The sequence below is a fragment of the Protopterus annectens genome, chromosome 4.part0 (genome assembly GCF_019279795.1).
Source record: "Protopterus annectens isolate FY-2018-M chromosome 4.part0, PAN1.0, whole genome shotgun sequence".
NCBI lineage: Eukaryota > Metazoa > Chordata > Ceratodontiformes > Protopteridae > Protopterus > Protopterus annectens.
Window position 1 is genome coordinate 60,288,740 of NC_056733.1, and position 15,000 is coordinate 60,303,739.

The following is a 15,000-nucleotide window of genomic DNA, read 5'->3' on the forward strand; positions in this document are numbered from 1 at the left end:
CTGCCTTCCCTTAAATCTCACTCCACTTCCAAAACATTATTCTGTATGTATTGTTGCCACAATTTTCGTTTTTTATGTAATTTGCTCTTACCCTTTTTAAGATTTCACTTCCATTTTTTTTATCTCTGTTACATTTAATATTTCAAATACAGTGGGTTTAGACTTTCATGTCTATTTTCTAGTAATTGCTTTTTAACACCCACCAGAATTAAACTTAAGAAGGCCTTACTATATCTAGGCACATCTATATTAGATGAATGAACGCTTAAAACGTTGAGTACGAAATGCTTGACAGGTTTTCAGCAAATATTCATCTAATCAAAACCCCAGAATATCGAAACAAGGAGTTTCGAAATGTTATAGTTGGTCAGCCTTCAGGAAGCCATTACAACCCCCCCGCAAACAAAAAAAAAAACAAAACAAATCAACAAACAAAATAAAGTGAGGGGGGCTTTGCCTCACACACACCCCAACGTGGGGGGCTGTGCCTCCTACACACCCCCTATTAAAATATACCAACTTCGAGATCACATCACAGTAGAGGACTGTCAGGACATTACACAGGGTGAACGTTGAGACCGCACCATAGTGGGGGACTGCAAGAATGGCAAGACAGGATGAATGTTCTGACGTCAGCTATTGGCTTCCTCAAGGGTGGCCAACTGCACCTTTTCGAAACTCCTTATTTCGGCATTCTCTGGTTTTGCTTAGATGAACGTTCGCTTAAAAGTTGTCAAGCATTTCGTACTCAACATTTTAAGCATTTGTTCATCTAATAGGGAACCTATCTAGGCAATTCAGATCCTGTATCTCAGCTCAGTACATCATTTCCTTAGTTACACCCATTTACCCACTCAATATTACTGACAGAGTACTCTGTAGGGCATTTTTTAATTCTGCCATTACACACCCAAAATTTATGTTTCCAGTTATGTATTGCTTCTCCATCACACCTGTGACATTTGAGATCTACCTGAAGAAAAATTATTTGGTGTCTACTTGGTATATATGCAAACACTTCAATCAAAACTCCTAAATCTTCTAGACTTTCTTGCATATTTGGGATCCATACATATTTCTTCCAGTTGTTTCCTTCTGAATTGCTCATCCAGTCTCTCTTATCAATCTTTTCTAACCTCCTTTGATTAATTCCTATATTTATCTTGCAATATTTTATATGCCCTAATTATCCTTTTATTAACAGGAACTTCTGTTGTAGATTCACCTAAAAACTCTACCAGATCAGGTCTTTTACTTGTGATTTTTCTTTCCCTTTCTGTTTGCCTGTACTCTGATAACAATCACTGATAGGGAAGGGAGTCTCTAGCCTGCAGTCCAAATGTCTTCTTGGCATCTTCCCATTCTGTTACTTTTCTCTCTAATTATTTGCTCCCAATACCTTGCTTCCTTTGCTAGTTTTCCCCAGTAAATGTCAGCCCCGCCTAATCCCTGTATCCGTAAATGCAGTCATCCCTATTGCCAAAATTTCCTTTTTTCCATTCTCGTGTTGACTTGGCTGTAAGAATACTTTCTGCTACTTCATAAATATTAAAATCTGTATGGCTGCAGTTATTCCCTTTAAGGATCTGTATCCAAAATTCCACTCTCTGCTTATTTCCTGAAGTTCTGCCCTGCTTCATCATCTTCCCTTTCCACGTCGAATTATAGCTTTCCGACATAGTTATGTACATGAACCTTAACTGTGTAGCTCTAAAATATCCCTTCAGAAATCAGGTAATCCTAAACCACCTTGTTCTACTGGAAGGATCAACTTATCCCACTTGACAATTGCTCTCTTCCCTTCCAAGATAAATTCCTTCAACTCTTCATTGATTATTCTCCACAACTTCTCCTCTGGCTGATAAAAATATGCCTGACCTGTATTTAAAACTAAAGGGACTAAAAACATTTTACTGCTTGTATCTTGCTATACATATCCGTAAACAAGAGCTTTCAGTTTCTCAGTTTTCCTATTTTGTTTAGTTTCTTCCCCCATATCCTTAGCTGCCATAACAGTATCCTTTGTAATCCATACACCAAAATACTTCATTTTATCTTGTTCGCATAAATGTGTTACTGAACCAGTTCATGTGTGGGTTCATAGTTTATAGCTGTAGCCTTTGTTTTATCTTCATTAATGTTATATCCCGAAAAGACTTGAGAGTGTCTCAAAATGTTCCACAACACTAGGATGTCCTTTTATTGATTTTATCAGGTGGAAAATAATATCACCTGCAAATGAGTCCCTTATGTGCTTTGCCAATGGCTACAAATATAAAGCAAATAAAGGGGAGTTCCTCTGTTGAGAGTCAGCTTATCAGAGAGGAAGCTTTCCACTTTAATTTGTCTCTAATCCATGATCTATCCGTCTAATTAACCTTATTTTTTATCCATGGAATGCAGATGCTTTGATTGCCCTACTCATAAAATCCCAGCTTTCTCTACATCAAGACCCACCAACAACAGCAGTATTTTTCTTGCATTCTGTTTCCCTCTGGATTATCATTGTTTATTAATGTTTTCAAATGTTTGCTTCCCTTCCACAAAACCACATTGATCCATGTCTGTCAGTTTTGCAACATTTGGCATTCTTTTAGCTATTATAGACATAAACATTTTATAATCATGGTGTAAAATTGAAATGGGGCTATATATGAAGCTGGGTTTGATGGGTCTTTGGCATCTTTATTTGTTCTAACCATCACAGCTTTCTTTCAGGATGTTGGTGCGTCCTCTCCTCTTAAAATACTGTTAAACAAAACCCTTGTTACAGACTTCCACAGGAATACTGGAGACTTTACTGCAGATTGATTATATGTCACTGTTTTATCTCATCTCCTCCTGTCTTAACTTTTCATTGTTTTGCCTCATCTGCCTCTAACCTTAGCATATTTAAGCCTTCCATAAATATATATATTTTTGCTTTTACTTGGTTTTCCTTCTACTTTATACAAATCTTCATAAAAGTTCCAAAATATCTCTAGTACCTCTACAGGATCTCTGGTTATTTTCCTTTTTATAGGCTCCCTAAGTTTGGCAACAGTGCTTTCTACTTTCTGCGTATGTCGTTGTGCTAAAAGTTTTTGTGATCGAGTTTTTATCAAAAACAGTTGCTTAACAGCAATCTTTCTAAACTCGTGCATATTATCTAGATACTGCTTTATTTTCTCTTTAGCACTCTGCAGTTGTGCCTCTTCTTACTCTGTAAGATTCATTTATTCTGCAATATTTTAATCTTTGTCAGCCCTTCTAAATAATTCCTGTTAGTTTTTAACCATATCTCTTTTTCTTGCTTTTCTACCTTCTTTTTAAACTCTATTTTTATTTTATCCCACTCAGTAACTATAATTTCAGAAGAAATTTTTATCTTCCCTAATAACTCTTTAGTAACAGTTGAACGGTGGCCTAATGGTTAAGATGTTTGCCTTGGAAGCATAAGATGCAGGGTTTGAGTCTCAAAAGGGATAATTAGCTAGGCTTAAAATGTCTCACAAGGGCAGTTAGCTTAGTACTAATCTATGGATTAGTTGAGGAAGCGCCAGTGTCTCATTTTTACTTCATTATCCTACATTTTTATCTTGGTTATTGGCACATGATCTGAAACAGTTTTTGGATGCATGCTGAAACTTTCAGTTAAATGCACGTTTCTGTGAAATATAATTTCTGTTGAGTCTAGTTCAGTCATTTTACCTTGGGGAATAATATGTAAATTCTGCCCAAGATTCTGCTACTGAATTTACATTTTTCATACCAAATATTTGCTTAAGTTTCTTCAGAAGTATACCCTCTTTTGTTAAATTTTCCGTCTAGGTACCCCCAGATACATCCTTACTGTTGCAATTCAAGTTCCAATATAAGTAATATTCCCAACTGAAAGCTGATTATTTCTCCCAAAATTTTCTTAAGCTCCATTGTAGCAGTTTTAGGTGAAATATAAGTACATGCCAGCATAATCTCCCTCTTGCCATTAGCCCTTTTCTACCACAAATATGTCATTAATATCTTTTCCTTTTCTGTCACTATTGGAGCTGCTCTAGCAATTTGTATGAGTGCTTTCCATTTCCTTTAACCCTGATCATCTGCTGAATATCCATTGCTGAAATGCTTTCTATATCAAATTCACATGCCCATTTCTTTCCAAACATGTTTCCTGTAGCATTGCTGTTTGCACTCTGCATTTCTTAATATAATTCAATACTTTTACCTTTTTGTCTATACCTGCAGGCCATTCACGTTCCAAACTAATTTGAATAGTGTAGCCATTATAAGTTATTCCCACCTATTATCTGTGACAGCTTCTTTTAAAAGTCGATTTCCAGCTTCTGTTTTACATACACCCACTAATGTTTGGGAGGTTGATCTTGTATACACTTGCTTCTTGTCATCTCCATTTGAACCTATGTCACATTTTGCAAGACTTTTTGTTTTAATGAAAACCCTCATACCAAAAGGCAAACACACCCTACAACACCAATATAACCTATTAATTTAAAACAAATGTGCAAAGTTGTGTGCATCTTCAAATAATGAAATTAACCCTCCTTATAGGAGTAGTTGTCCCAAATCGATAGCTCCAGTCTGTAATCTTGAGGAGAAGTCTTACTCATTTTGTTTTTGGGAGGAATATATTCACCATCATCAATGCTTGCCTTTCCTTCATGTGCATTACTTGTACTATGCTGTCATCAGTAGATGTTAGGAATGTATTTCTGTATTTCACTATGTATGTCATATTGCCTTTCCTTCATGTGCATTACTTGTATTATGCTGTAATCAGTAGATGTTAGGAATGTATTTCACTATGTATGCCATAGTGAGCATAAGACCATGCTGAATCATGAAGCAGTTCCGTTAGTTAAACCGAAATACTTTAGGCTGGCGTAGTGTTCCTCTCACAGTTATTAGCTGAACCAGCAACTTCCTCCCCATGCCAGTCATATTAATACAGAATTTCTTATTCTTCCTCCTGAGGGGCATATCCTTGAGTTATACCATTCATCTTTTCCTTTTTTTTACTTTTTTGCCACAAATCCACGCCTTTGTAGACTGCCTGAACAACACTACTGATTTTTTGCAGTTCACTTACTCAGGGAATAAAGAAAGAATACGCTATTTAAACATGCTCATTTCACACACATGTACAGGTTTCAAATCCACTACTTACAGGAAGCAAACTTTTTGTAATTCCTGTTAACATTTTACAAGTTGCCGCCCTGTATGGCAGAAAAAGTCTAGTTATGGGGCACGCTATCAGGGTGGCTCGTATGACATCACACAGGGAGGATGTGTGGGATGAGTTAACCAAGTTAAAGGAAATGTTTTTAGCAAGAGGAAATGCAGAATAACTTCTGGACAGTTTGTTGTCAGATGTGTTTAATGAATGGGGTAGTAGTTATAAACCTGTTTTGGGTACTGGTCTAACTAATGCATCAGGACAAGACGAGTATAAATATGAAAGGGCATTAGTAGTTGAATGCAATCAGTTCTCTAAGAAAAGCAAAAAAATTTAAAAAAATGTATTTTTAAAACCAACTCTGAATTATATTCATTAATGAGGCTGAATCTGTATTTATTTAAAAAGTTGCCCCAAATTTCAAGAGATTGATAGAAAACAAACATGCAACCCTTTCTAAGATTTCCAAGGGCACCATTAAATGTGGCTGGTGAAACCAGTGCACATACATTACTAGGTACCAAGTTGTGGTGCTAGGAAATGTAATAAAAATAAAGATCACCTTTCATGATGGTAACTGTACCACTCAAAGGGTAGTTTACCTCTCAATATGTGCAGGATGTGCGGCATTCTATGTTGCAAAACTGAGCGAGCTCTCCGAACATGTTTTTATGAACACACACGATATATTGGTAACAAGAAAGAGAAGAGTGCCCTTTATAGACATTCCAACCAATGTAACAGTTATAGCAAGTTTCACTTTGGTATTTTAGAAAAGATCACACTGGATCCCAGAGGGGGGACTGGAAGAATTACTTAAAAATATGTGAACTGCATTGGCTACTTAGACTGGGTGCTACCTCCCCCGGTCTGAATGACAGTGTTTCATTTACACCTGTTTTAACACTGAAGGCTAATAACTTTATAGCCCATGTTTTTACAAATCTTTTGTTATATTTGGTGCATATTTTTGCACCATTTTTTTTTAAAAATCAAACCCTAACTCCAGGCAATACTATCAACAGCTTAAAAACAAGCCCAAGGCTGAATCCAAAATAAACAAAGCTATTTTCTTAGCGCCCAAAGGAAATATTCAAATAATCCACAAAAATTCTGGCATGCTATTAACTCTCTACTAAAGCCAGGCAAAACCACTACTCCAGCACCCAGCTCTACTAACAAAATACCCTAGACATAGCTTCTCAATTTAATAACCATTTTACTAAATCCATCTTAGCCCTGTCCAGTCAAGTAACCAACAGCAGTCTACCTCAATCACAACCTAACCTATCCCACATCTCCCCCTCTTTCAGCCTATCACCAATGCCCACCTCAACTATCAAAAAACTCCTCCTAAAACTAAAGCCAGTCACACTGGCAGCTGATAACATACCTGCTGCATACCTAAAAATGGCTAGCAACTCCTTATCATATCTCCATCCTAATCAACTGCTTCATACTAGAATCCTACATACCCAAACTGTGGAAAGTATCTCACATCATTCGTCTCCATAAATGAGGTAATTCATATGAATTCTCCAACTACCGACCTATTGCCATCCTTTGCCCCTTATCCAGAATTCTTGAGAAATGCATCCACTTGCAAGTGATGACATTTCTTAACACACACAATCTACTATTTACCACACAACACGGTTTTCGTTCACATCACAGCACTACCACAGCCCTTCTGTCCTTCACTAATCATATAAACCTTCACAGGAATGATAACAAATATGTATCAGCCATTTTCCTAGACCTCTCAAAAGCATTTTATATGGTCTCCCACTCCATTCTACTAGACTCACTAACATCATTATCCTTCACCTCCTCTACTATAGCCTGGTTCAGAAGCTACCTATCTGACAGGCAACAATCAGTCCATTGGAAAGGAACTCTGTCTACACAACTTCCAACCACCATAACGGTCCCACAGGGCTCTATACTGGGCCCACTATTGTTCTCTATTTTCACAAATAACCTCAATAGCTCTACACAACATGTCACACTCATACAATATGCGGATGATTCAACCCTAATTTGCTCCGCCTCATCTCCCACCACCCTACATACACTCACTCAAGATACCTTTGACTCAGTCGAAAAATGGATATCAGGTATCCAACTAATTCTAAATCCCAAAAAGGCAAAACTGCTACTATTTATCCCTAATAGATAAAAAAAAAAAAACCTCTCCTTTACCATAACATCTAAGGACGGCAATACCATCATTGAAATAGACAATAATCTCCACTTTGATGTTCACATCTCACATACCATAAAACTAGTACACAAAAAACTAGGCACAAGTCCTTTCTCTCACAAAAAGCAAGAGTCACTCTTGTACAGAGCCACCTCCTCTCAACTCTATTATACGTAGCACCAATCTTTACCCAAATCAGACAATGTGATCTAGACAAACTAGAATCATGCTACAATAAAATAGCCAAGTTTGCTACTAACTCAACCTATAGAACCCATCACTGTGCTGCACTAAAATAACTAAAATGACTTGAGCTACCACAGCTACTTAACTATCACCAGCTGGGCACAGCCTACAATATTCTCAAATATCCTGAAAAAAACCCTCATTATCCAACCTACTTACTGTCTGTACTGCAAACCGGTACCTAAGATCCAGTGAAAAATCTCTCCTCTCCATCACCAAGGCTAACAGTAATGCAGGGAAAGCACTCTACTCCCACACCGTTGCCCGAAATTGGAACTCTCTTCCCCTATTTGTGTCTACTGCCCCCTCCACATCCATGTTCAAAAACTCCCTCAAATTGCACCCTCTTAGTACCTGGTTATGCCTTTGTATCACATAACCGTACCTGTACTGCTATTAACTCCCCAAACTCCTCTCTGATCACATGCTGGATCTCTGATCCCCTGTAGGCTTGGTCATCTGAAAGTGTACTTTTAACTGTAGAATCTTACTTCATATATTTTCTTCTCTTAACAATGTATAACTGACATTGTCTTTTTACCTATGTTCTATATCTTCTTTTACTTGAAGTGTTTTATTAATTTCTTGTTGTTATATTACTATGCTCAGCATACATGATAAAGCCTGTTTTGTGTATTATGCTGGATGTACTGTAACTGACATTGTCTTTTTACCTATGTTCTATATCTTCTTTTACAGGGAGTGTTTTATTAATTTCTTGTTGTTATATTACTATGCTCAGCATACATGATAAAGCCTGTTTTGTGTATTATGCTGGATGTACTGTAACTGACATTGTCTTTTACCTATGTTCTATATCTTCTTTTACTTGGAGTGTTTTATTAATTTCTTGTTATATTACTATGCTCAGCATACATGTTGTAACCTGTTTTGTGTATTGTGCTGGATGTACTATATTTGTATAACTTGATGCTGGAGCTTTTCTCCCCAGGCCTCCGCTGAAAATGGACCTGGTCCAGTCGGAATTTCCCGGTTAACAAATGTAAAAATAAATAAAAAATAATAAATACATTGATGCACTTTGTGTTGCTTTTCTGTTTGGGAAGGACCATGTGTATCATTGCTTATTATTGTGCATTTATTGTTTGGCCCTTTAAAGAATACTACAGTTGTTATTAATTAATTAACCAGCTACCAATAAAATTCTTGTATGCATAATGACTCTGTGCTAGGACCATTCTATTCTGATGAAATGTCTTGTATCAGACAAAAGCACTCATTTTATTTTTTCAGGTCATTTTAATAAATTAATTATTTGACCATTTCTGGACCATCGTTTGGCATGGATTTTCTTTGATTTTGATGTTAGAAATGTGTTTCTGTATTTCTAATGTCATATTGAGCATAAGCCAGTGCTGAATCAAGCAACAGTTCAGTCAGGTAAACAGAAATATTTAGGCTGGCGTATGCTGCCCGCACAGGTATTAGCTGAACCAGCAAGTGCCTCCCCATGCCAGTCATAATATAGAATTTCTTATTCTTGCTCCCTGAGGGGCATATTCTTGAATCACACCATTCACCTTTTCCTTTTTTCTTTCTTTCTTCTTTTTTTACTTTTTTTGCCACCCTGCCCCCTCTAATGAAAAGAAGCAGAGGAATTTATAGCTGACAATTCAGGAAAAGAGTGTCTGTGATGCCAGTGAATTATCTCTTTAGGTTACTCCTTCCTGAGGACCTTTCCATTGTGATGGTCAGGAAATCCCTGAACTAGCTAAGTACCTTTGTGTTTTTCTAAAACTAAATGAATGAATACATGACTTGTAACACTGCAGAATATTAGGTTAGTTCTGATTAGAAGCGTTATTTATGCTGCTTCAAAGTATGCAAACTCTTCTCCCAGTGTAATTAAGATAGAAGGCAGTCTCCACTATGCATCTGTAGATTGTCTCCATTATGAAAAAATCCCATGGTTAATTCTTTTATCATTTCTTTTATCATTTGCACAGGTAAGGGCTACCATCATTCTCTTGGATTGTCATGTTCACATCTTCCCAGCACTGATTCAGCACAACATGTGCTCCCCCCAACCACATGCAGAGAAGAAGACATAGGTAGACCTTAAAATGATGTTCAGGCAAGAGCAAAGTTTTTCCAAACCAAGAAAATGCTTTTTGTTACTCGAGTTCTGGCTGGTAAGAGCACAAAAGTACCCATTATAGCTAACTGGGAGACATTAGCCCCCCCAACAGGATCATGTCTGATCAGGGGAAGACTTGATAGTTGGCAGGCACAGGGTCAATAACAATACAGAAAAAAGTGTGTGTGTGTGTGTGTGTGTGTGTGTGTGTGTGTGTGTGTATTTTTTATATATATATATATATATATATATATATATATATATATATATATATACACACACACACACTCACTTCCATCCCTCACCCCTTTTTCCTGTTTTTGCACATGTTGCCTGGGTGTCACGTCATTATGATTTGTTTTATTGCTACTACCTTTTCTGTTTTATTTCATGTACGTTGTTTGTGATTTAGGTCCAGATCAAGGTTAAAAATGATCCTAAGACCAGCCCACTTAATTGGTCAGTAAGTAATTAAATGAATATATATGTTTGACCTTCAATTCTTGAGGCAAATAATGTTCAGGCCTGAATTAGTAATCGGATAGCCAGTGAGATTTTAGTATGATAGTTTGAGGAAGCTGATTAAGTTCAGGTACTTGTCAAATTAAATAGTAAGATTTTTTACAGACAGCTGTGCAGAAATTTCCATACTTTCTGACATTATTATTGGAGGCTTACATCTTAAATTTAAAGCGTTTCAACATTCCTGGGTGACCCATTTATAGCTTTTCTTCCAGAATCCCAGATTGTAGCCGAATAGTTGCTGCAAAATGCATCTGGAATTGTTTTCATGTTAGTTAAATGCCATGGGCAGTGCATCCTCTGACATTTGTTGAGCCAAGCATGGTCTTCACTATCCTCTCTGCAGGGGAACTATGTCAAAAGATTCTGATTACATCATTTAGGGGGAAATCCTGTATAGTCATAACAACCAAGATATCATAGAGGATTTATTGTAGTGCTATAAGACACTGTACAGTGTGGAAGGACATAGTCACCTTTATAGACTGCCAAACTGCCAGGATGTTCTGCCAGAGCTGTCCTCACTGCTATCACAAAATGATGGTTGGTTAAGCATGCGGTTGTTCCCTCGCACTTATTTAATTTATTTAGTTGGTCAATGAGGAGGTGTTCTGCATTGTGCTTATTACCTTCCTGCCATCCCCCTTTGCCTTGGATAGCCTTTGTTTTTATCATCTATGAATGGCAGCCGTGTGGTTGTACATGGTTGTGGTGGTTGTGCGTAAGGTTTTCTTTCCTCACTGTATAAGGAGTTAAACCTAGGAGTGCAGTGACTAAGTTTGCCTACATCACATCGTGTGCTGGATGGAAGTATATTAACTCTGAAGTGTTGATCAGTAATGTGCTCAGGCTGCATTTAAAATATCCCTTGGTGAAAGAAAACAATGTCCTCAGGAAGAGAAGGACTTTAATTGTTTCCTTGTATGCTATAGCACCTTTCAAAGTGTTCTGCTAGTGATTCACTGCTCTTTAGGTGCATAATATTTAAGCCTTTAAGAGGATTTGATATCAGGTTTTGGATGCACTATAGCAAGTGATATTATTAAAATAATATTTTATGTACATTATTTCTGCCTTAAAAAATCCCCTAAAACATACATTTTGTGTGATTGTGAGCTTTTTCCTCTTTGTTGGGGGAAGATGGGGTGGGCTTTCTGGATTTACTGAAACCTGGTGTTGTCTGTTAACTTACCAAAAGAATGTTAAAGTTTACAGAGTCTTGCTTAGGCACAGACATTTACTACATAACTTGCAATGAGCCTCACATATTGACATCTGTCTGCTATGATCTGTAAAAAATCTCTTTAATCTTTGCAGTAGGGGCTTGTACGTAAAATGAAATGACTGGAATGTCTAGGGAGTTATATGAATTAAAAACATATGTACATTTGTATGATTTTGTTTTGGGATGTTGGCTGTGTTGCTACAAAAAAACAAAATGTTTCAGGAACATTCAGATGTTACATGAAGGCATGGTTACCTTCTCGTTTGTGGGGGTATCCGAGCCCATGACTGAGTAGTTTCTACTGAATTTACTGGGTTTTTTGTTTGTTTTTTATGATTTAAGATTAATTATAGAACTGAGGCAGCACTAAGTTTGTTTCTGCCTTTTTTTGTAGGAGCTGGAATGGTCGTGGACTGGGAACAGGAGACAGGACTCTTAATGACATCTGGTGATGTCCGGATTATCCGCATCTGGGATACGGATAGGGAGATGAAAGTACAGGTAAATGGTATGCTGACTTGTAGGAGGTTAGTTTTACATCTAGCAGTGAATCACTGATCCTCAGCATTCAGGATGCTTCCCATTTCTAACTGTGTCACCGGCGCTATGATAACTTAAAAGTCTGTATGCTCAAGGTTAAATTTTACACTTAATCCTGCTTAAATAAGGTCTTTGTCATTTGCTAAAGGTCAGAGGAAAATATCTCTGTAGATTTAGAGACTCTATCTGAAATCTTTGAGCTGTAGTACGGTCATTTACAGCTCAGTACCATTAACGTTTGATCTTTGCCATCAGACCTGTGTCTTGCACACTGCAGTACATCTGAAATGTGCATGAAGTTAATGCCTGTGCAGTTTTGACTTCTTGATTTGTTGCTGGGGATACAATAGAGTGCAAATTAGGGATGGTATTCCTTTCTGCAAATTTCTGTTATCCTTTTTTTTTTTTATTTAGCTTCTATTAATGATCAGAATATTTCTGACTGTTCTAAAACGCCATAAAGCCATATTCCCAAAACTGACCTAGAATGTTTTTGTTTTTTTGTTTTTTTAAGGAAATTCTGATCAGCAGAATTAAAATGTACACATTTTTTTCAGGGTTAATTTCTAGCACCTCTTGTGTGGGTAGTCTGTTCCATCCAGTTCCCACTCCTGGTGCTTAGGTATTCTAACTCCTGCGTTACAAAACAACCTCAGGAAAAGGATACTTGCTTTTCTCTGCAAGTTATGTAACCTTGGACCTTGACTGTTAGTCTCGTCTGTAGTTCATGGTACACAGACAGGACAACCAATGAACTGTATTCAAGAATGAACAAGGACTACAAGTAGTACCAATTTGGGGTGGGGAAAGTGAGTTGTCTTGTGGCTTGCTCTCTGGTCTTTCTGGGATGGTTCAGATCTCTCTACTGCCTCCATTGACACCTTGGAAGCTAGTCATGGGTAGAGATGCATGCATGCATCAGGCTGCACAAGTACATTTAGTGGAAGTAAGTATGATGAAGTGTTTGGTCTGCAGTCATGCCATCACATATGCAGAAGGAGAGGGTTTAAGGATGCAAAAAGTTCTCCTCATCAGAGTGATGGGAGCAGTGAGGTTCATGGCATCATCAGGCAAAACTTGCATAGATTGTAGCAATTTGCCTTGAAGAACCCTTGGAAGGAGCACTTGATAGATTAGGAGATGGGAAAGTCTGACTTTGTACATCACAACATCACATCCCTCTCTAGAAGCTGTTTACAGAGTGGAATGTTTAACTAGCAGGAGCATGGGGGTACGTAGATACTTGCTCCTATTCCTGCAAAGTTAGTTTTATATTTGTGGTACTTTTGTAAACTTTACTGTTATGACAGTTCAAGATTGTCACCTTGGTCATTTTAAATATGGTCTTTTTATGTTTCCTATTTTACTGAGTATTCCTTTTTCTGAAACATCAGAAGGTTGTGTTTATAAGATTACTCGTGGGCAGGATTTTGATAAATGACATAGACAGTCATGGGAGAAGACTTTTTTTTTAAATATACACTACTTTTTTTTAATGTTAGTATTATGAAATATGAGCTTTTTTGGCCTACAAACATATATTACTAAACTTCTGTAACACATTATGTTACAGAAGCTCAATATGCTTCTTAAAATCATTGCAAATGGTATGCATGATACAGATAAATTTCTCACAGTCAGCAACGGGTTTGAAGGACAGTGTGTCAGGCACTTGTGTTTCTAGAGTAGAAGCACAAATACCCTGTGAAAGATGCATCTGTGTTTGAAAATAGAGAGACTGGCATATGCACTCCATATCCTTAGGTAAAAGTACCTGTGCCCTACTTTTTCTTTAGAACCTTGTAACTGTCATTTAGAACAAAGCAAATCCAGGCTGGTTTGACCTTAGGTATGTAGTAAATGTTTGCTCATTGTGATGACTCTCAATTAACTAGTGAGCATAGGTGACACTGAAGGGTATGCATGTGTTAACTAGGAGGTAGAGCAGAAGCAAGAGGAAGCTTTTGGTTAGTTTTAGATTCGAGGGAGATACTTTCTTTTTTTTTCTTGCTTGTTAAGCTGTGTGTATTAACTTTTTAGTTAGATACTTGTTTAGGACTTTGTCGTTGTTAAGGTTTACATTTTAAATGTGTTAACCTGCATTTCAAGTGCCTACATGACTTTTCAGTGTCTCATGTGGAACAGTCATTTGGATCAAGTAGAATTGGGATGACGGAAGATGCAAGGTCTGCAGGCAGATGTGGGAACTTCAGAGGGAGGGAATGTGGAAGCTAGAGATTGCAGTAGATTGGTCAGTGAGGTGAGAAAAGGTGTAGAGGGTCTGGACAAGAATTAAAACTAGGCCTGTAGATTAGGATGGGGTGGGAGAAGGTGAGGGGGGAGACAGAAGACAAGAGGACGTGAGCAGAAGTTGTCTTAGAGTCACTGGTAAGTTGTATGTCACAGATTAAGGTGGTAGGAGAGAGTGGGAGATGCAGACAGTAAAAGGTCAAGAATAAAAAAAAATCCAAGGTGGAGGGACACGTGCAGACAAGAGCTACAAGCGATGCAGAGGAAGACAGATCTAGTGATGGCCATGTAGGAGCTAACATATTGAGGAAAGCAGAGAAAAACTGAGCAAGTTAGATATACTGCAGACCAGTTTTTATATTGGATGGAAATGCTGTAGGGGACATGTAAAGGGTGTGAGAAAAGATGTGTTTATTTAATAGAGCCCAAAATATCCGATTTTCTTTTCAGTTTCATTAAAGGATTTGTGGAGCATGCCGTTCTGGGGAAGAGTTTCTGTTTGTAGCAATGGTGAAAGCTTAATTTCACAGTCTGAAAAGTTAATGTGTAACCCTTTGCTAGTGAATCAGAAAGCTGAGGTAGTCTGCAAAGGTTTCTGATGTCTCTGCATCACCTCTCCCTAAAAACAAAATCTTCTTAGGTACATTAGACACTGGTGAAAGTATTGTCAGATTTACATGTGGCATGCTTTCTACAGGATCTTCTGTTCTGCCACTGAAAGTTCTGCACTAACACAAGGTAGA

The 15,000-nt window shown here is 37.6% G+C and overlaps 1 protein-coding gene across 1 annotated transcript in view; it reads left to right on the plus strand.

The window, feature by feature from the left end:
- RPTOR (regulatory associated protein of MTOR complex 1) overlaps nucleotides 1-15,000 on the plus strand; it is a 5,042,670-nt gene that overhangs the window by 4,871,888 nt on the left and 155,782 nt on the right. The window contains exon 29 of the mRNA XM_044068087.1: nucleotides 11,862-11,968. Within this exon, the coding sequence (XP_043924022.1) occupies nucleotides 11,862-11,968 (107 nt within the window). The remainder of the gene's footprint in view (nucleotides 1-11,861; nucleotides 11,969-15,000) is intronic.